At 40.3% G+C, this 23,112-nt stretch overlaps 1 protein-coding gene across 5 annotated transcripts in view; it reads right to left on the bottom strand.

Annotated features, from left to right (window-relative positions):
• esrp2 (epithelial splicing regulatory protein 2) overlaps nucleotides 1–20,431 on the bottom strand; it is a 38,271-nt gene extending 17,840 nt beyond the window's left edge. The window contains exons 1-8 of one of the 5 annotated variants that reach the window (XM_041192165.1): nucleotides 20,240–20,427; nucleotides 19,970–20,110; nucleotides 19,676–19,804; nucleotides 14,242–14,355; nucleotides 5,425–5,539; nucleotides 2,262–2,360; nucleotides 2,130–2,184; nucleotides 1,344–1,454 (exon numbers count right to left, since the gene is read on the bottom strand). In XM_041192165.1, the coding sequence (XP_041048099.1) occupies nucleotides 1,344–1,454; nucleotides 2,130–2,184; nucleotides 2,262–2,360; nucleotides 5,425–5,539; nucleotides 14,242–14,355; nucleotides 19,676–19,804; nucleotides 19,970–20,101 (755 nt within the window). In that variant the 5' untranslated portion in view covers nucleotides 20,102–20,110; nucleotides 20,240–20,427. Of the gene's footprint in view, nucleotides 1–1,343; nucleotides 1,455–2,129; nucleotides 2,185–2,261; nucleotides 2,361–5,424; nucleotides 5,540–14,241; nucleotides 14,356–19,675; nucleotides 19,805–19,969 lie in introns of all 5 variants that reach the window. The other 4 variants (XM_041192164.1, XM_041192167.1, XM_041192166.1 and 1 more) reach the window with 4 other exon arrangements.
• Between the last annotated feature and the right edge of the window lie 2,681 nt (nucleotides 20,432–23,112).

Below are 23,112 nucleotides of genomic sequence, written 5' to 3'. Positions count from 1 at the left end.
CAGAACTCTCCCCAAGGTCTCGAAATCCTTCCTAAAGGATGGTGTCCAGAATTGAACAATACTCCAGCTGAGCCCTGACCAGTGTTTTATAAAGGGTAAACACAACTTCTTGGTTTTTGTACTCAGTGCCTCTACTATTAGGGCCAAGGATCACATATACTTTAACAGCCTTCTCAACTTGTCCTGCCACGTTCAAAGATTTGGCTATATACACTCCCAGATAAACTGTTGCAGCTAACCACCTTCAGAATTGTACCAGTAAATTTATATTGCCTGCTTCTCAATCTGTCAAAATGTGTCATTTCACACCTCTCTATTAAAATGTTTGTGCCTGCTCATCTGTCTACATCTTCTTGAAGTCTGTTACTATCCTCCTCATTGTTTACTGCATTTCCCAATTTTGTATCATCTGCAAATTTTGAAACTATGGGCCAAGTATATTCAAGTCAAGGACATATCAAGTAGAGCAGTGTTCCCAAAACTGACCCCTGAGGAAGGTCACTGCGATATTACTTTCCTCCAGTCTGAAAAACAACTGGTCACCACATCCTTTGCTTTCTGTCCCCATTGTCCCTGATCGTTTAATCCCAAGGGCTTTAATTTTGTTAGCCAATTTGATTTCTCATATCTTGGAAAGTCTTTAATTCTTGGAATTTTTGATTGTCAGCCCTCCTTCCATGTCTAAAAAGAATTATATTTGCAAACTGAGAAAATGCCACTGGGCAGATTTAGTCCACCCACAGACAGAAACAAATGGCAGGCATTACATGAAGCAAAATTGTATTCACATTGCTGCTAACTCTGAAAATGCTCACTGAAATAGCTTCAGGGGAGAGTCAGCAGCAGTAAATGCTTCTAATTTTGGTGGCAGGGCTGGCACAGGAACACAAGTGGTTCAACACCAACAAGCATTTGTACAGTACGTTTACTGGAAGGAGTGCCGCAAGGTGATTTACAGATAGGGAAAAGAAAAGCAGGATAGCGAGGAAACTTTACAAGATTTAAAACTTGGTGAGAGATCATTTAACAAAAAGCTTTTTTTTTAAAAAAAAGCAAAATACCAGAAAAGGGAAGCAGAGGTTTAGAGGGAACACCAGAGAAGACACGACAACCGATCTTGGAAGTCAGAAAGCCAAGATATTTGGTTCCGACTTTCCATCTCTACTTGTATTCAGATTTTAAATAGTTTGAAAAAGTGACTTAAGAGTGTGGACAACTGGAGGGAAATCTTATTAAAGGTATTTGATAGCAATTACACCTCTGGTAAGTTGAGCCATGCATTCATTTCAACTTAAAACTATAAAACATTCACAGCACTGTATCTTATTCCAAAGTACACTTACTTTGCAATGTTTAGTCCTTTAAAAAATCTTGCAATATCTTGGTCAGATGATTGCCATGGAAGACCTCTTGCCCTAATTACAGTTTCACCATTTACTCCTTCAGCCTTGCTACTGTAAGAGAACATTTCACATAAATTTCTACCCATCATTGTTCCTTGAAAAAAAAGTCCATTACGCAACAATTGTATAAATTGCCTTGTAGAGGAAGTAATTTGTCTAAACTGGCTATGATGATTTGCAGCACGTATCACTTCCCTTGAAAGCGTTTTCTCCTTCTCTTTGGTCTTCCCCACATCATTTAGACCATGTGGTCCAGGTAAATATTGCGGCCAATCAAAGCTAGTAACTGGGGTACTTGCATGAACAGCCCAGGTAATTTCCTTCCTTCCTCAAAAATGGTCAATATTTGCTCAACACCTCTCCACAACTAAAGCAGAATCAACCCATTCTGTATTCTCTGTGGGAAACTTGACTAAGGATAATACACATTGATAAAAGCAAAATACTGTGGATGCTGGATATCTGAAAAAAAAAACACTCAGCGGGTTTGGCAGTATCTGCAGAGAGAGAAACAGAGTTAAGAGCCTGTAGGACTCTTCTTCAGAGCTATAAAACATATTGCCCTTGCTCCTATTTTTTTCTGGATGTAGGCAGCACTTCTATTCTTAAGGCAAATCATTAAAAACTTTTATTACTTGCACAATTCATAAGTATCATTTTCTGTTAAACATTCTTGGACTACAATACAGCACCTTTTAAATACAAATGTACAAGTGCACCACTTACCAAGGACCCGTTTCAAATTTGTACTTGACAATTTCAAAGTTTTTGAATTCATAATCTGAAAGAGAAAATGAAGTAACTATACACCAGTCACTGTTGAAAGGCTTAGAATGCTTAATTAAAGGGATGACTTACTGTAAGGTTCACTTATTAAACTTAAAATAATTGCACCCATGGTAACAACTTCAAAAACACCAGACTCATTGGCTGTATTGTCTGTGTTTAATTCCAAATCTGTACACAGCATTAAGGAAGTTAAATCAAAAGGATCCTCCTAATATCCCATTAACAAATGTTCTGTTGAAGGATCATGAGGACTCGAAATGTCAACTTTTTTCTTCTCCGCCGATGCTGCCAGACCTGCTGAGTTTTTCCAGGTAATTCTGTTTTTGTGTCCCATTAACAAAACCGAACGAGATGCAAGTTTAAGTTGGAACAATCATTCGTACTTAACAAAAACAGAATTACCTGGAAAAACTCAGCAGGTCTGGCAGCATTGGCGGAGAAGAAAAGAGTTGACGTTTCGAGTCCTCATGACCCTTCAACAGAACTGAGTGAATATTAGGAGAGGGGTGAAATATAAGCTGGTTTAAGGTGGGGTGGGGGGAGGTGTGGTTGTAGGGACAAGCAAGCAGTGATAGGAGCAGATAATCAAAAGATGTCACAGACAGAAGAACAAAGAGGTGTTGAACATGGTGATATTATCTAAACGAATGTGCTAATTAAGAATGGATGGCAGGACACTCAAGGTACAGCTCTAGTGGGGGTGGGGTGGAAAGACTAACAGGGCATAAAAGACATAGATTTAAAAATAATGGAAATAGGTGAGAAAAGAAAAATCTATATAATTTATTGGAAAAAATAAAAGGAAGGGGGAAGAAACAGAAAGGGGGTGGGAATGGTGGAGGGAGTTCAAGATCTAAAGTTGTTGAATTCAATATTCAGTCCGGAAGGTTGTAAAGTGCCTAGTCGGAAGATGAGGTGTTGTTCCTCCAGTTTGCTTTGGGACAATGCAGCAAGCCAAGGACAGACATGTGGGCAAGAGAGCAGGGTGGAGTGTTAAAATGGCAAGTGACAGGGAGGTTTGGGTCTTTCTTGTGGACAGACCGCAGGTGTTCTGCAAAGTGGTGGCCCAGTTTATGTTTGGTCTTGCCAATATAGAGGAGACCGCATTGGGAGCAACAAATGCAGTAGACTAAGTTGGGGGAAATGCCAGTGAAATGCTGCTTCACTTGAAAGGAGTGTTTGGGCCCTTGGACGGTGAGGAGAGAGGAAGTGAAGGGGCAGGTGTTGCATCTTTTACGTGGGCATGGGGAGGTGCCATAGGTAGGGGTTGAGGAGTAGGGGGTGATGGAGGAGTGGACCAGGTTGTCCTGGAGGGAACAATCCCTACGGAATGCTGCCAGGGGGTGTGAAGGGAAGATGCGTTTGGTGGTGGCATCATGCTGGAGTTGGCGGAAATGGCGGAGGATGATCCTTTGAATGCGGAGGCTGGTGGGGTGATAAAGTGAGGACAAGGGGGTCCCTATCATGTTTCTGGGAGGGAGGGAGAAGGCGTGAGGGCGGATGCGCAGGAGATGGGCTGGACACGTTTGAGGGCCCTGTCAACGACCGTGGGTGGAAAACCTCGGTTAAGGAAGAAGGAGGACATGTCAGAGGAACTGTTTTTGAAGGTAGCATCATCAGAACTCTGTCCACAAATATCCATTACAAGCCTACCAACTCCCACAGCTACCTCGACTACAGCATCTCACACCCTGCTTCCTGTAAGGACTCCATCCCATTCTCTCAGTTCCTTCACCTCAGTCGCATCTGTTCTGATGGCAAGCGACAGGAAGGTTTGGGTCTTTCTTGTGGACAGACCGCAGGCTTTGCCGAACACCTGTGGTCTGTCTGCAAGAAAGACCCAGACCTCCCTGTCGCTTGCCATTTTAACACTCCACCCTGCTCTCTTGCCCACATGTCTGTCCTAGGCTTGCTGCATTGTTCCAGTGAAGCCCAACACAAATTGGAGGAATGGAACCTCATCTTCCGACTAGGCACTTTACAACCTTCCGGACTAAATATTGAATTCAACAACTTTAGATCTTGAACTCCCACCTCCATCCCCACCCTTTCCATTGCTTCTCCCTTTTATTTTTTCCAATAATTTATATAGATTTTTCTTTTCCCACCTATTCCCATTATTTTTAAATCTATATCTTTTATGCCCTGTTAGTCTTTCCACCGTGCCCCCACTAGAGCTGTACCTTGAGTGTCCTGCCATCCATTCTTGATTAGCACATTCGTTTAGATAATATCACCACGTTCAACACCTCTTTGTTCTTCTGTCTGTGACATCTTTTGATTATCTGCTCCTGTCACTGCTTGCTTGTCCCTACAACCACACCACCACCCCCACCCCCCGCATTTCTCTCCCCCACACCCCACCTTAAACCAGCTTATATTTCACCCCTCTCCTAATGTTCACTCAGTTCTGTTGAAGGGTCATGAGGACTCGAAACGTCAACTTTTATCTTCTCCGCCAATGCTGCCAGACCTGCTGAGTTTTTCCAGGTAATTCTGTTTTTGTTTTGGATTTCCAGCGTCCGCAGTTTTTTATTTTAATCATTTGTACGTGTTATTCAGGAATAAGATAAATGGGTTGCATTAGAGAAGACATGCTACACCATCAAGAAATTTAACTGGCTTTCTGTGATCACAGTTCTGAGCAGAGGTTACTGGTCTTGGAATGGATATACACTTGCTGGACCCCAATATAAAAAAATACTTTTATATAGCACTTGTTAGTGTAGTCAAGTGTTCCAAGACACTTCACAGCAGCATTATAAGACAAAATTTGACACCAGGCCACGTGAAATGTTAGGGAAGATGATACAAAGCTTGGTCAAAGAGGTATGCGTTACGGAGTGTTTTACAGGAGGTGAGAGAGAGAGACAGTTTTAAGTTTGGAGTTCCATAGCTTGGGATCTTGGCATCTGAAGGCACAAAAAGCTAATGGACCTAATTTTCTGCTTTTGTACACATACAGCTAAACCACAGGGACATGATTGAAGATAAGAACAATACAAAAAAAAAAATCAACATTCGCAACTTGTTGTAAAGCAGATAATATGCAAATGGATGTTGGAATGTTCAGTGCAGTAGTTTGGGGATTTTATTTGATGTCTTGGTCAAGGATTTGTATTCAATGTCCTCTTTTCCCTTTGTGCCCCCTCTTTTTCACCAATATCTAGCCAGTTCTGTGATCACAGAAAGCCAGTTAAATTTCTTGATGGTTAACCAGAAGGAAGGATACATTCAGCCATGGAACTGATGGAGAGTTCTTTCACGGAGGCTGCATTTGGGCAGCATTTGTGAAATTCCTTCTGCAGGTCATAAAATGAGTAGAAACAGTCAGGGAGCACCAAATTCTACAAAAAGAAAAAGGAAAATCAATTATGTTTAAGTGCATGAAATTTTACAGTTAAGGTTTTCAAAATTGATATTTCAAATCACAAGGCAATTTTTCTGCAATATAGAAGACAGAATTTTTCAAAGCCGATCCACAGATTTGTTGCTAGATAGGTACAAAGTTACATGGAACAATAACCCTGCTTAGGGGGCACAAGACTGCTGCCAATCATTTATGACAGCACAGGAAAGCAGTCCTAGATGTAATCGTAATTAAGTGCTAGGAACACTAAGCTATCATAGCCCACTCAATAGTTCAGCAAGTAGCAAAGTCACTCAGTGCCAGGACACTTTCCGTTTCAACAAATAATCCAAAAAAAAATCACACAAATACTGTCTAAAAAATAATCAAATGGAGGGACTGAAACAACAAATGGGTGATAGAATTCACTTTATAACTTGTTATGTTAATGACATTTTTTGTTCTTCTATTGCCCATTTTAATAAAGAAATTGATAAAATCAAGCTAATAGAATTATAAGCTCCTGGAGAACCACAATTACATATAGATTCAAGCAACAAGCAGATTGAAAAGGGGTTTGAAAGATATAGCAAGATGGCTAGTTGGAGTGGCAACAGCAGGTGTCACTGCAAAACATAGGCAGCTTTACTCCATTGTCATAATATTCACATTCCTTATTGTAACAAATACTGCAGGTTTATTAAACTGATCAAGTGACTATCAGATTAATGTATCATGGATAATATTGTACCTCATGAATAGAATAAACTAGATATTCTCCCATTGGTAAGGCCACTAATTTATAGTTTTCATTTATAAATAGACATCAGAACTTGATTCCAAAATACATAATCTTGTGTAATTTGACCTATTTGGTTACTGTAATTCAATACCCATTTGTATTGCACTTCAAGGGGAACATTGTCAAGTCCCACTCCCAAATACTCAGTTCTAATCATTTTTCCTGCGCAAATATTGCAAAAATCTACTCCTTGTCTAGGTGACAGCTCTGGGCATCCTCTCAAACCTACACAGTTCATGTTTGTGATCTTTCTTTTAAACATACAGTTACATGCAGGCATGTAACATATATTCAGTAGGTCCAGAGTTCACCAGTCACATTCAAGATTAAGTCGACTAAAGCTTGGCCTAAAAGTCACATCACCCATGGTAAACTAGGAAAAAGGTTTGCGAGGCATCAACTAATCCTTCATTGGCTGTGAACTATTTGGGATGTCTCAAGGTCCTGGTAGGCACTGCATATAATATAGTCTTTTTTTCCTGAACTGTGTGTTAGATACTGGAGAGCTACTGCAGGATTGGAAACAACCAAGTTGCAGTTAAAAAGGTACTGGTAGGTTGAGATAAATATAACCCAGTTAATTATAGTTTCAACATCATTAGTGGGTAAAATAATTGAAAAGGATACCAAAGATATAGGTAATGGTGCATTACCTAATGCAAAGCTTAAGAAACAGCTAGCAGGATTAGAAAGGAAAGGATCAGTTTGTGAAAGGTCCCTCGAGTGTTGTAGAGAACAATAGCACAATTCGCTAATAGCTTTGTTTGCTTTGACTTTCAAAAAGCCTCCTACAAGGCAAAGAACAAAGAACAATAACAAAGAAAAGTACAACACAGGAACAGGCCCTTCGGCCGTCCAAGCCTGTGTCGATCATATTGCCCGTCAACTAAAACATTTTGCACTTCTGGGGTCCGTATCCCTCTATTCCCATCCTATTCATGTATTTGTCAAGCTGCCTCTTAAACTCCACTATCGTACCTGCTTCCATCGCCTCCTCTGGCAGCAAATTCCAGACACTCAATACCCTCTGTATAAAAAACTTGCCCCGCACATCACCTTTATAGTTTTCTCCTCTCACCTTAAATCTATGTCCCCTGGTAATTGACTCTTCCACCCTGGGAAAAAGCTTCTGACTATCTACTCTGTCCATGCCACTCATAATTTTGTAAACTTCTATCAAGTCGCCCCTCAATCTCCGTCACTCTAGTGAGAACAATCCAAGTTTCTCCAACCTCTCCTCATAGCTAATAACCTCCAGACCAGGCAGCATCCTGGTAAACCTCCTCTGCACCCTCTCCAATGCCTCCATATCCTTCTGGTAATGTGGTGACCAGAATTGCACGCAATATTCCAAGTGCGGCCTAACCAAGATTCTATACAGCTGCAGCATAACTTCCTAGCTTTTATACTCAATACCCCTGCCAATGAAGGCAAGCATGCCATATGCCTTCCTGACTACCTTATCCATCTGCGTTGCCCCTTTCAGTGACCTGTGGACCTGTACACCCAGATCCCTCTGCCCGTCGATGCACTTAAGGGTTCTGTCATTTACTGTGTAATTGCTGCCTGTATTAGACCTTCCAAAATGCATTACCTCGCATTTGTCCAGATTAAACTCCATCTGCCATTTCCCCGCCCAAGTCTCCAACCGATCTATATCCTGTTGTATCCTTCGACAATCCTCTTCACTATCTGCAACTCCTCCAACCTTAGTGTCGTCTGCAAACTTGCTAATTAGCCCAGTTACATTTTCCTCCAAATCATTTATGTATACTACAAACAGCAAAGGTCCCAGCACTGATCCCTGTGGAACTCCACTAGTCACAGCTCTCCATTCAGAAAAGCACCCTTTCACTGCTACCCTCTGTCTTCTATGATCAAGCCAGAACAAGACAATTCATAGAATGATACAGGAGGCCATTCATTGTGTCTGTGCCAGACTTTTGGTAGATCTATTAAATTAGTCCGGAGACTCTGTTCTTTTCCCATAGTCCTGTAAATATTTTTTTTCCTACTCAAATATTCATCCAATTCCCTTCTGGTAGTTACTGCTCCACCATCCTTTCAGGCAATGCATCTGAGATCACAACTGTTTGGTTGCCTCTGGTCCTTTTGCACAGCACTTTCAATCTGTCCTCTCTGGGTAATGACCCTTCTGCTACTGGAAACAGTTTCCTTTCATTTACTCTATTAAAACCATTCCATGATTTACAACACCTTTACCGAATCTCCACTCAACTTTCTCTGTTCAGGGAGAACAACCCAGCTACGATGAAGGAATCATGATATATTTTCAAGTCATAAAGCCTCTGACTTGGAGGGGAACTTTCCGGTGATGTGCCCATGTGTCCGCTACCCTTGGTCTTCTAGGTGGGAGAGCACAGAGATTTGGACAATGCTGTCAAAAGGGCCTTGACAAGTTGTTGCAATACACAGCCGTCATTGTGCACCAGTGGCGGAGGGAGTGAATGGTTAAGGTGGAGGATTGTATGCCAATCAAGTTGACTGCTTTGTCCTGGCTGATGTCCAGCGTTGAACTTTCTTGGAGCTGCAATCATCCCAGGTAGGAGATACTCCACCACACTCATTACTTGTGCTTGGTTGATGGTGGACAGACTTTGAGTCAGGAGTTACTCACTTCAGAATTCCTGTGACTGGTCTCTGAAAATCCCTGGGATGTTGATAGTGGGGGATTCAACAATAGTAGTGTCACAACGTCAAGGGGAGATGGTTAGATGCTCTTTTTGGAGATGTTCATTGCCTGGCACTTGTGTGGCATGAATGATAGTATGTTACCCCCTACACCATGATCTCGTTTTGTGTAGTAACCTTTGATGTGGTACCTTATCAAATACTTTCTGGAAAAAAATTCAAAATGAGGCCAACATTTCATAGAAAATCTTTAGCAAATTATAAAAACACTTCTACAACACGGTGGTTACTCTGCATATCCACAGGCTCCTTTTCCTCCATGTTGTTTGTTACTTCTTTAAAAGTCCAATAACTTAGTCAAACAGGATTTCCCTTTCACAAAACTTCAATGTCTGATTGCATTGAGATTTTCTAACCGCCCCATTATAACCTCCTTGGTATAACCTCCTTGGTATAAAAAGAGTAAAGATTAGCAAAGCTCAAGCTTTACCATCTACAAAGAAGCTTGCTGTTCAAGAACCTTACTGATGCCTGGCCCCTTTCCTGCTCTAATCTCTTCCAACCCCACAGCTATCCAGGATTTCAGTGCTCCTCTAATCCCAGCCTCCTGAGCATTCCTAATTTTAGGTGCTCCACCTTTTATGGTCATGCCTTCAGCAGCCTAGCCCTTAAGTTTGGAATTCCCTTCTTAAAACTCCTCTGCTCTACTTTGTCTTCCTCCTGAAAGTTGCTCCTTAAAACCTATCTCTTAGTCTTCTGCCCTAATACCTTCTGTGTCTCAATGTCGTATCTTGTTTTATAATGCTGCTGGGAAGCACTTTGAAACATTTTATTACATTAAAAGGTGTTATATAAAAAGTTGTTAAATTAAGATAAAATTAGCCCAAGAAAATTAGAGGACAATAAACTCAAGGAAAGAAAAAAAAAATCTTTACTACCTTAAAGGCTGGTAAATGTTTGGAATATCCTATCAGTTAAGAGTAGTGATGTCAAAGACATTGAGTGTTTTAAGTGAAGTTAGCTGCTGAATTGGGTTGGAGCACCAGGGGTATGATCTTCACTGAATGGCCATTGCTTATGTTATCCACTATTGTCTCTAAAGTCTAGTCATTGCAGGGTAATCAAGCTTAGTCTAAAAGATTCAAGTGTACATACAGGATTTAATTTTTTAAAAATTATAACCCATCAGCCACGATCCAGTTCTATTCACGATTAATCAAATCTCATTATACCCAATCTAATTCCTGGAGCAGCAACTCACTGATTTTCATGTGGCATTATCTCATTAGCTGCTAGAGAGGTTTGTGCACTAGGAAGTCATAGCTAATAAACAATGAAGTTGTGAAATTTGACATTACGAAAAAAAAGCTGGAATCTGTGGATATGATGCTATCAAGCTAACTGCATCAGTACATTATAAATGACAACCAAACTGAAACCATGTCACCTTTCATCAATAGGTTTAGATCACACCAATTTATCACCTTAAACTGACCACAGCACCATGGTACAGGGAGCCATTCAAGTGGGGGGAGGAAATGGGAATGTAGTAGTGGTAGGGGGACAGCATAATTAGGTGGATAGATACAGTTCTCTGCAGCCATGAGCATGAGTCCCAAAGGCTGTGTTGCCTGCCTGGTGCCAGGATTAAGGACATCTCCTCAGAGCTGGAGAGGGACTGGAGTGGGAGGGGAGGGGTCCAGTTGTCATCGTCCATGATGGTACCAATGAGATCGATAGGACTAGAAAGGAGGTTCTGCAGAAAGAATTTGAACAACTAGAAGCTAAATTAAAAAGCAGAACCTCCAAGGTAATAATCTCAGGATTGCTACCTGAGTCAAGGGCAAACTGGCATAGGGTAAATAAAGTCATGGAGTTAAATGCGTGGCTCAAAAAGATTGGTGTAGGGGGAAATGGGTTTCAGTTCATGGGCACTGACATCAGTACTGGGGTAGAAGGGAGCTATTCCAGTGGGAAGTGCTTCACTTGAACAGTGCTGGGACCAGTGCCCTGGTGAACTGAGAGAGGGCTTTATAAACAAAATAGAGGGAAGGGGGGAGGCGTTTCTGGAAAAGGGATATGTAGGCTTACAAAGCAAAAGGACATGGCAGCCTTGCAGGCCAGCTATTTAGGTAATGATACACAGAGTGTGACAGGAAGGGACAGTGTACAAACTTAAAAAAAAAAGCAGCAAATAGGGTCAAAAGAGGGAAAAATAGTAAAAAGGCTAAATTAATAGCTCTATATTTAAATGTACATAGTATTCGGAACAAAATAAATGAATAAATGGCACAAAGAGGTTAATGAGTATGATCTTATAGCCATTTTGGAGACATGGTTACAAGGAGATCAAAGCTGGGAACTAAATATTCAAGGGTATGTGACTTTTCGAATGGACAGTCAGGAAGGAAAGGGTGGTGGGGTAGCTTTGTTAGTACAAAATGGAATATGTACAATAGCTAGAAAGGATCTTGGATCGGAAGATGTAGAATCCATATGAGTGAAAGTAAGAAATAACAAGAGGAAGATGACATTGGTGGGAGTAGTCTATAGGCCCCCTAATAGTAGCTATACTGTAGGACAGACAATAAATCAGCAGATAACAAGGGCATGTAAAAAAAGGCAGTACATTAATCATGGGTGACTTTAATCTTCATGTAGATTGGGAAAATCAAATTGGCAGAGGTAGACACGAGCAAGAATTCATGAAGTGTATTTGGGACAGTTTCTTAGAACAATATGTTGTGAATCCAACCAGGAATCATGCTGTTTTGGATCTGGTAATATGCAATGAAGCAGGTTTAATAAATGATCTCAGAGTAAAGGATCCCCTAGGAAACGGTGACCCTATCATGGTAGAATTTAGCTTTCAGATTGAGAGTGAGAAATATGGGTCAGAAACAACCGTGCTAAACTTAAATAAGGGTAATTACAATGGAATGGGGGCAGAGTTGGCTGGAGTGGACTGGGAAAGCAGTTTAACAGAAAAGATGGTTGATGAACAATGGCAGAAAATAGTTCACAACTCTCAACAAAGATATATCTCAGTGAGGAGGGAGGGTTCAAGGAAGGGGATAAAGCAACCAAGGAAGTTAAGGGCAGTATCAAATTGAAAGAAAAAATATACAATGTGGCAAAGATTAGTGATAAACTAATGGATTGGGAAGGCTATAAAAGATGACCAAAAAAAAACTTTTGAGGGTAAACTAGCAAGTAAAATAAAAACGGACAGTAAGAGCTTCTTTAAATATATGATAAAGGAAAAGAAAGGCCAAAGTGAACATTTGGAGAATGAGGCTGGGGAAATAATAATGGGGAACCAGGAAATTGCAGAAGAGTTAAATAAATACTTTGCTTCAGTCTTCATGGTAGAAGATACTAATAGCATTCCAAAAATACTAAATAATCAAGTGGCAAAAGTTGGAAGTGGGGGAAAGAAATACAATAACTATCACTGGAGGAGAAGTACAAGGGAAACTAATGGGGCTAAAGGCTGATAAGTCTCCTGGTGGGTTGCATCCTAGGATATTAAAGGAAGTAGCTACAGAGATAGTGGGTGCACTGGTAGTAATCTTGCAAGAATCCTTAGATTCTGGAAAAGTCCCAGAGGATTGGAGAACAGCCAATATAACACCCTTATTGAAAAAGGGAGGGAGGCAAAAAACAGGTAACTATAGGCCAGTTAACTTAACATCTGTTATTGAGAAAATGTTGCAGTCTATTACAAAGAATGTAATAGCAAAGCATTTAGAAATACCTCATCTCATTAAGCAGATATAGCTTCATGAAGGGGAAATCATGCCTAACAAATTTATTAGAATTCTTTGAGGTGGCAACACGCAGGATAGATAAAGGGGAACCAGCAGACGTAATATATCTATTTCCCAAAAGGCACTTGTTAAGCTATCACACATAAGGCTACTTAATAAGATAAGATTGCCCATGGTGTTGGGAAGCATATATTAGCATGGATAGAGGATTGGCTAACTAATAAAAGACAGAGTTGGGATAAGGGGGGGCAGTTTCATGACGGCAACCTGGCAACAATTTTGGTGTCCTTATCTAAGGAAAAATATACTGGCATCGGAGGCAGTCCAGAGAGGGTTCACTAGGTTGATCCCGGGTATGGAGGGATTTTCTTACGAGGAGCGGTTGAGTAGGTTGAGCCTGTACTCATTGGGGTGCCACAGGGATCAGTGCTGGGCCTCAATTATTTACAATATATATTAATTACTTAGATGAGGGAAGTGAATGTAGTATCACCAAGTTTGCGGATGACACAAAAATAGGTGGAAAGGCAAGTGGTGAGGATGACACAAAGAGTCCACAGAGGGACATAGGTTAAGTGAGTGGGTAAAAACTTGGCAGATGGAATATAATATGGGAAAATGTCAGGTTATGCACTTTGGCAGGAAGAATAGGGGAGCTGAATATTATTTAAATGGAGAATGTGCTGCAGCCTTTGCAGTCTGAGGGATTTGGGAGTCCTTGTGCCTGAATCACAGAAAGCTAGCATACAAGTTCAACTGGTAATAGGGAAGGCAAATGGAATGTTGGCCTTTATTTCAAAGGGAGTGGAGTATAAAAATAGGGAAGTTTTGCTAAAACTACACAAGGCACTAGTCAGACCACACCTAGAATACTGTGAACAATTTTGGTCCCCTTATCTTAGGAAAAATTTACTGGCATCAGAGGCAGTCCAGAGAGGGTTCAGTAGGTTGACCCTGGGTATGGAGGGATTTTCTTATGAGGAGCGGTTGAGTAGGTTGAGCCTGTACTCATTGCAGTTTAGAAGAATGAGAGGCGACCTCATTGAAACACAAGATTCTTAGGGGGCTTGACAGGGTAGATGTTGAGAAATTGTTTCCCCTTGTGGAAGAGTCTAGGACCAGAGGGCATAAGACTAAGGGGGGCACCCGTTTAAAACAGAGATAAGGAGGAATTTCTTTTCTCAGAGGGTAGTGAATCTATGGAATTCTTTACCGCAGAGGGCTGTAGAGGCTGGCCATTAAGTATATTCAAGGCTGAGATAGAGTGATTTTTAATCAGTAAGGGAATCGAAGGTTATGGGGAAAAGGCAGGAAAGTGGAGTTGAGGATTATCAGATCAGCCATGATTTCATTGAATGGCAGAGCAGACCAAGCCAAATGGCCTACTCCTGGTCCTACATCTTATAGTCTAAGTTAAATGTTTTGGTTACCAGATGGTAAAATGTATGCAATATTACAGCTGTCAAATATCTTCACCTTTTTGGATGCTTCTGGGTGTAGAACCTGCCGAACGAGTAGCTGGCCATCAGTACAAAGGCAACAAGAACTCCTCCCAAGTGATTTCAGCTCACTCGACAAAACCTGATTAAACTGAAAAGAAAGAAGTGATTCATGTATTTATTCAGCACATTTATAATGATTCGTTCACACCTTTCTAGAGAACATAGGAGGATTCATACACTGAAAACATTTAAACCACAAAAAGCTGCATTGGCCAACATGCCACAAAGAATCTACTTCCTAAGTCATGACCATCCACAGTTTCAGTACTTCCAGGGCATTCGAGTGAGTTTGTTCCGGCTGTAGGTCGGTGGGTGGAATGTTACAAATCAAGAGATAACTTTTCTCTCATACCTGTAAACATGTTCCATTTCAAAATAAAACAAAACAAAGCTTACATATTCGAAAGGCATCACAGGTAGCCTGGTACAGTTTAACCAGCATGCTCCAGAACTGGCACAACTTTAGTATTAGCTGCTACTACTATTTATTTGGTGCTTTCAATATAATGGAGTGTCCCAAGGCAATTCACAGAATTGCTAACAAAATTTTAACATGTAAGGAGCTATTAAGACAAACGCTCTAAAACTTGATGAAGAGGTAGGTTTTAAACAGCATCTTAAAAAAGGAGAAATGAGGAAGAAAGGCAGAAGTAATTCCAGAGTTCAGGGCCTAGACATGAACGCCAGTGGAGTAATCAAAATTGGGCATAGAGAAGAGGCCAGTATTGGAGGAGTGCAGAGGTCATGGAGGGGAGATATAGAGGTAGGGCAGGGTGAGAAAATAGAGGAGTTTGAAAACAAGATGAACTTTTTTTTTAAACGGAGAGGGCGCTGCACAAGTTAACATACAGGCAGAGTTTTGGGTGTTGAAATTGGTTTGTTCAGTTTGAGGTGGGTGGAGGGGAAGATCAAGAGACAACTCCCATACCTATAGGCACAATGCATTTTAAAACAAAGTGAAACAGAGTTTACATATCTTTAATACCTATACATCAAGGACCACTGCATAATTAGCATTAAAGTAGAAATACAGTAAGGCTCTAAAGTGTTAAATCAGCATCAACCATTTTTAAAAAAAAAAACTATTGCACTAAAGGACATGCAATGTATAGCAAAAGATCTGCACAAAGTTTTGAGATTTGAGAGAGCACCAATTGTTTAAGTGCAAAATAAAGATATATCAAAGCTTGCAAAGAACAAATGCTTATTTAACAGGTCCAGTGCCTGTTGGGGGATGGGAACATAATCTGGCAACATGTCTACACACTATGAAAAAGGGATGTACAAACAGGCTATACCAGCATAGAGAAAAACCAAGAGGCTGTCACTTATTCATTTGTCAAATCTGATGAAAATCAAACTTAAAAAAAAGTGTTAGGTTTCTCAGACAAAAAGCCACCTACTCACTCAGAGCTGTGCGCACTAATGAACACATTATTTCTTTGATTTCATCAATTGATGACACCCCAATAAAAGAGGTTGAATACCAAAAATTCAAGGTATTTAAACATGCCCCCGAAGATTCATCAAGTTATCAATTTTGAAATTGCTCTAACATCTGCAAAAACATGTCATCCCTTTCATTACATGTTTCAGACCACAAAGCACTGAACCTGAAGTGTCCTCCCCTAGTAATTATGGGTGGCTCCAGGAAGTCTGCAAACATCAAGTGGTTTGCACTGATGGCAGGACCAGAATGACAATCACCTGCATCATGAATACAACACCACAAATGTCATTCAGTGATTCCACCAACTGGATCTTTACTAAAACAATTAAACTCAGGTTAAAAAAGGAAAACAAACAATATACGCTCAGACAGCTTAAGTCTATTGGCTTTTTAAATTTAGCTTTCAAACTAAAAAAACCTGACCCAGTTGGGAAAGGGTTAAAAGGAAATACATAAAGTTTCAGAAGTGGAAATACTAGTTTGGCAGCTTTCTGTCATTGCCTGGACTACAAGGCAGAATAACATGTTTGACCACTTAAAAAAAGACAACTAATCTCGCATCAGCCATGCACACCACAATCCAACATCCCAAATGCTCAGATTACTCCTAGTTCAAAACACTTCTGTATGAACAAAACTTGTTACAAACAAGCAGACTGTTTGGTAAAAAAACAATATTAATTCAAAAGACCTACAGGAACAGTTTAATATTCAAATATACTTCAGCATTTTCATGCAAATTAATGGAATTATCTAGTTAATGCCCATTCTTGATGAATTATCTACCTAACCAACAATTTTTTTTTAAAACAAAGTCATTTAACTCAGATTTCACCTGCAGACACAGGAACCTTTAAGCTGCCTCCCTCAGGTGTCAGCTATAGCTCAGTTGGTAGGACTTACCCTCTCCACTCAGGCGGTTTTGTACTCAAATTTCATTCCAGGATTTGAATATAAAAATCTAGGGTGACACTCCAGTGCAGTACTGAGTGCTGCACTCAGAGGTACCATCTTTTAGAATATACATTGAACCAAGACTGTCTGATTTCTGAGGTGGGTATAAAACATCCTGCAATGCTGCATTAAAGAAGAGCCGGGGAGATATCCCCTTTGTCCTGGCCAGTGTTTGTCACTCAATCAACATTATTAAGGCAGATTATCTGGTTATTATTACAGTGCTGTTTGTGGAAGTTTGCTGTGTGCAAAATTAGCTTCCACGTTTCCTGCTACAAAGGTGACTACATTTCAAAAGTCCTTCATCAACTGTAACATGCTTTGCGATGTCCCAAGGTCATAAAAAGTGTTATATAAACACAAGTTGTATTTAAAAATCAGCAGGACCTTGTCTATTCTTCAGGTTACTACTGGCCCACAATCAGAATTTTTAAAATAGTTATCTGGTTAAATAAATAAGTAGTGGTCAACCATATAATAGAGATCTAAATGTCAATCTCTTCCAAGTTGCTGATATCACCAGAACCATGGTGGGGGACAGAGAAATAGAGGAAAATCTCCACATGCACTGTTCAGGATCTCCGATTTTAAGTGATTACCTGAGGTCACAGGAAAACTAAAATAGTGCATGTAAAATACTTCAATTTCTCCTATCACTTACATAATAAAAAATGTTCCAAAATGGCTATAGACAGAGACAATTCCACTAACTGACTTGTCAAAGATTGAAAGCAACAAAGTTAAACATTCAATAGATTTTGTTGAAAACTACAATGGCTACGAACATTTTTTTTTACTATAATAGCCATTTAGGGGGCTTTTCCAGCAAGTGAGGGAAACAAGGACAATTTCAGAAATAAAATGTTAAGAAAAGGATTTGTAAACTTATAAAGAGAGGGTATCTGACTCAAAAGTCAATTTACTTTTCTTCCCCAACACTGCACCGTGCAGTGGCTGAAGCTGCTAAACTGCTTTTTTGTGTTCTCCTAGAAAAGAGTCGCAAACAAGAGAGAAAAAACACAGACAACACGGGGGCAAAAAATCAGATACAAGGATGGTGCTGATTTACACAGGCTAGTTGGCCTTCAGAAAGTAAAAAGAGCAGGCTAGTGTTTGGGGGTGAAACTCCCAACCTCTCAGCAGACTTCAATTTTATTATTTTTTCTCATTACAGATGCTGACAAATCTTTTGCGCATTTCCAATAGGAATACAAGCAGGCCATAAAGCCCTTCAAGCCTGTTCAACCATTCACCTCAACTCCACTCCACTTCATTTCATTTGCCACCCTTTAAAAGCAGATTCTCTATAGTCATTAACCCAAGACCTGCTTGAAACATGAAAATGTACCAAACATTAGGCCTATTTCCAAAACTTCTTATCCGTTGCCTCATTAGATTTTCAAACCTGGGGTCCCACCAAGCTGGGTTCCACAGAGAGATCCCTGAGGCTGTGGAAGAAAAGAGATCACTTCCTGAAATCAGAGGCAGTGTACAACAAAAGTCTCCAGACAGTAAGAGTTGTCAAAATGTCTGACTGGCTGGTTTAATGGACACTGACAATTATACTTTTCCTTTGGGTAGACGCCACTTGTTTTTGGACATTAAATCAAGGACTCCTAGACAGTGACTTATTGATAGGGGAGGGTTTCCCAATCCCCAGCATTAAAAAGTTTGAAAGTCAAAAAAAAAATGATATATACATGGCAACACCCCCGTAGAAAAATGAGTGGCAGTACAAAAATATTTGTTCGTTTGTTTAACTTGATCCTATCACTTTCGTTCAGCTAGGCTTAGGTTGTTGTTGAAGTGAGCGATGAAAGGAACAGAAACCAAACATTTGGGGCGGGGGGAGGGGAGGAGGGAACTGGCACCGATTAAATAGAGGGATAACAACATATTTATTTATCTCCAACTGAAACAGCAAAACCTCGTTACCGCTAAATGAGCATGTTGCTATCCACAGACACATGCTATCTGCACATACAATATAAAGGGAAATCTGCTACATCAATGAACTGTAGATTTTCGATCTCCAATAAACCTTTGGATTTCTGAGTCTGAAATGGGGGTTTTGTTGCGATTTTAAATAATTATAGGTAGTTACATTCCGTTCCTTTAAAGCTCAACTTTCGGTTTATTCGCCACATTCTATAGTGAGCCGTGTTCAAGACACAACTGATCAGGACTTTCCTTTTACTGTACTGGTTACATTTACAAATGAGAACTAAAAGGAAAGGACCAAACCTCCCGCCTCCCAATTCCTAGACTCCAAAGTTTTTTTTGTCCACGGCTAAAAATAATTTCAATTTACCCAAGGTTACATTTATACCCAAATGGGTGTTTTATTTTGTGTCTCCTTAATTTAAATTCTGTTGAAACAAAATCTCAGAAGGTGTGAACAGCTTGAACCTTGATGCTTGCAAACTCAAATTTGAATAAAGTTTAAAAACAACTTAAAATGGAAAAGATCCCCCCATTCCCAAACAGCTGTGTGCATTCATCTCAGATCAGTCACAGGTGAATACAGTTCAGCATGGGCCAATTAAGCTTAACAAACTACCAGTCTGTCACTGAGTTTAAACAGAGAGCCGAGGTCTCTATATCCAAACAGTTCCGGGTCTTGAAATCCAAGTTCTGATGTAAAACACGAACTAAAACTTTCCCAACTGGTTAAAGTGTGTTATTAGTTGTTACATCATGTGTCTTATAATCCATTTAATATGCTTCAGGTATAACTAAAAGCCGGCATTTCTGGAACTGGGTGAAGTAGTGGTTAAGACAAGTTTCCTTCAGGATTCAGGTGGGTCACTCCCAGGAGCGGAGCTGCTTCCTGGATTTGAGCAACAGGTCTCGATGACGCTTGTCATCTCAGGTTTTATTCCCCCTACCCCACCCGGTCTGCTTACACTCGGTGCCTGTTTTCACTCCGATCCTCGCCTTCTGAGATTTATTCGCCTGTATACTCCCCCCTCCCCCTCCAAAAAAAGTCGGAGAGCAGACTCACCTGTTCAAGGACTCGATCAAGCGGTTCTGCCTTGCCGATCTCCTCCGGGTTAACGCCTATCTCCTCCTTACACTGCTCACTCAATTCCAGGCTGTCGGCTTTCACCAAGACTTTGTGGACTTCACCCACCTGTTAAAAGCGGGAACAGGGGCAGCAATGTTCCATGAAACAAGTCGCTCACAACACAACACTATACAAGGAGCAAGTGTTCACCAGTGTGGAGAGGTTTGTGTACAAATCAAAAGACAGAAGACACAAACACACGAGAAAAAAAAATACAGGTCGATTGCATACCTTCCTGTTGTGCAGATCCACAACTTGCCACACCAAGAGAACTAGTTCCCTTTCATCCGAACCAAGTTTAGCCCCATTTGCACCAGCTGTTGCCCCATACAAAACCACCAGAGAATCGTGCGAAGCCGTCATGACGAAGAACTACAATAAGCAAAGGTTCAAACACACAAAAAAAAACAAGAAAAGTGTTCACCTTTCGAGTGATCACCTCTACCGGTCTTAAAGAAAGAAATAAAAAGGAAGGGAAGATAAGAAAGTCTCTTTTCTCACACAACAAAAGTAGCTCCTCTAAGTCTACCTGATCACAAGGTGTTTGTGGATTTGATCGTTCACAAGGCGAAACTGGTAAAGCTTGTCTCTTTCACTCTGACATAGGGAACACGATGGCTGCTCTCTGTCCTCATTTACCTGCCTACCGCTCAGACCATGTGACAAGCAAAGCAGCAATCACTAGGGAGATTCCATTGGCTTATTGCAAACAAGAAAACAGGGACGTGGCATTGCATGCAATGGAACAGCCCAATCCGGCGTTTCACCTTTTACTGGGTGGAGAATCGAAAAAAAACCTGAACGCATCACCTTTATCACTTTACTTGAAAGATTTCTTCTGTAGGCTAACCACTGGCTTGATTAGTAGAGCGGGTCACTTTTGATATTTAAAATATGTCAGTATATGCTAGACATTCAGTTGTTCAAAGTATCAATTATTGTGAAGAGACAATTGTCTCCTTTTGATCTATAGTAACAATATCATCAAACTCATTTTGGGCCATTTTATAGTTTTCATGTTTCTAAGACTTTATATTTTGGAATCTCTAAAGTTAACAAATTTTAGGAAGTTTATTGTTGAGTTTTATTGGTTTATTTCGAATGCCGTGTGGCACTAACATTCTATTACTGGTAGGGTTTTTAAATGAGAGGCTGTACTCTGGCTCTGGGTCAAGGTTGTCGGTTTAAAAGGTAATGTAATCTGACGCCCCAGTGTCCGAGGCGTCAACCTTCTGATGAGACATTAAACTGATGAACTTGGAGTTCTCCAAAACTTGAAGACTTGTCACCTCGGGTAAAGATTTCATGGAGATATTGGCCGAACAAGGAGTTCTTCTAGTTAACAAGTTTCCACCAATCAACACCAAGAAAAACAGATTAAATGACCACTCGCCTCAGTTGTGCTTGTCAATGGCCACTGGGTCAAAATAAGATACAGGCCCAGACTGCCCACTGAATGCTCAGTAAAATGTTTCCGTGGAACCTGTGCACATGAAGTATTTACATTAATTACGAATGGAAAAGCAGCATTCTAGTTATCACAATTTACTTGTTTAACCATAAATATAATTTAATATTGGCTTGTTGACTTAATTTCGAACCGGTTTCTTAAGAAATTCCGGAAATTTTAATTAATCGAGGTGCCTTACACTTGGTGGATATTTTGGAATAGTTCTGCTGAAAATGATATCCAATTCCCTGAATTCAAAGGAAGCTATTTGTTTGACATTAGTCTGTGGCGGTCTACAAAGCCAATGAAAAAGCCGATCGGCCTCCCAACAACATGATAACTTACATTATGGTCATACTTTTCGTGCTATTTTCCATCAGATCCTTAAAGCAAAGTTGTAGTACAGTCATCTTCATCAGCGCATCTTTAAGGCAATTGACAACTAAAACAGGTTATTTGGAAGCAAGTCCTTCTGGTTATTAAATAGTGATTAAGGAGTAGATTTAATTTCAGATTCACTTTTTCTATCAAAAAAGACAACTGGTTATAAAGATGTATTTGACATAATGGCAGGTTGCAAGTCAGTATTTTTGCAAAATTATATTTGGTTATCAACATACTTAACAGAATATATTTTATAAATATTATGGAATCTTGACTTGCAAATTATTTTATTGAAATTCAAATAAAAGTAATTCATAATATTGTATCTTCAAAATTCTAGATTCATTCCTAATGTGTTGCGTTTAATATATTAACATTAACGGACATTTTATTGTATTTCGTTACATTCTTACTTCTGCTGTTGGACTCTGAATTGGAATTGCAGAAATGAGTATGTCCAGTCTAATGTTTTCTTATTTAATGTTTGGAACTGCTGGTAACTGGAGGAGGCTTGCGTTACTCGTTTGGAATGAAATCAGTGATAATAGGATTTACTTCCGCATAGTGTGGGCTGAACACGTGCTCCGGCCTGTGGCTGACTCGGTTAAACAATAACCAGGTCTATCTGCCGTTCACCCAGGACAAATACCTAGCGGACTGGCTACTGTAAACACGGTGGGACCGCACTTCTAGGGCCACCTGAAACTCCCCAATAGGAACCCCACTCGGAAACAAAAATGCTCCAGCGACTATCCAGTCAGAAAGGAGCCTGCATTTGGGAATCTTACATTAGCACCTTAACAACACTCTACAGGTTTGTTTGTTTTAAGGAATTTGATTGCAACCGCCCAGATCACCATGGGATTCCCATAGAAACGGCGCCACGCCTTCAGAACAAATCTGTGTACAGTAGCAGTCATTGCATCAGACCACATTGTATGACCCTTACAGGATAAACTCCGATAACACTTCCCGCTTAAGGCAACTTGAAAATATCCATCGCACTCTTAGCATTTACTGCAATTTCACTCTTACTAACTCGTGGTAGAACGGAGTTCGTTTTTGCCAGGGATTCCTAACCCGTGAAAGATTTCATTTGAGATAAAGGGTGGTTGGTGCAAATAATGATTAACCAGTCTGAACTTGACGGTTCTTAAATAAAACAGGCGGGTGGAAAATCTTTTGTTTGAAGCTAACTAAAATCAAAGCAAGCTTTGTGGCTTGAGACAGGAGCTAGAAGCATCCGTGTGAAAACTTTTTTTATAAAGGAAACAACGTGTTGACTGTATTGATTTATTCACGAATTCTCCAGCATTTCTGGGTAAATCTTTGAGTGACGGAATTAATTCTGTCATCTCACCAGAGGTCAGAGTGCCAGCCAACCAGACCGGCACTGTTGGTTTTCTGACGAACCCTGTACTGACGAGGTTGTAACACGCAGAATGTAAACCGACAAGGACATGTTGAAGATCTTCAGTCAAAGGGACATGTACTGCTCAGCTGCTCTTCATTACACGTTGTGTGCGTATTCCACCGAAAA

The sequence above is a fragment of the Carcharodon carcharias genome, chromosome 7 (assembly GCF_017639515.1).
Source record: "Carcharodon carcharias isolate sCarCar2 chromosome 7, sCarCar2.pri, whole genome shotgun sequence".
Classification (NCBI taxonomy): Eukaryota; Metazoa; Chordata; class Chondrichthyes; order Lamniformes; family Lamnidae; genus Carcharodon; species Carcharodon carcharias.
Note: the sequence above shows the minus strand (reverse complement) of the source record. Positions and strands in the feature narration are given on the sequence as shown.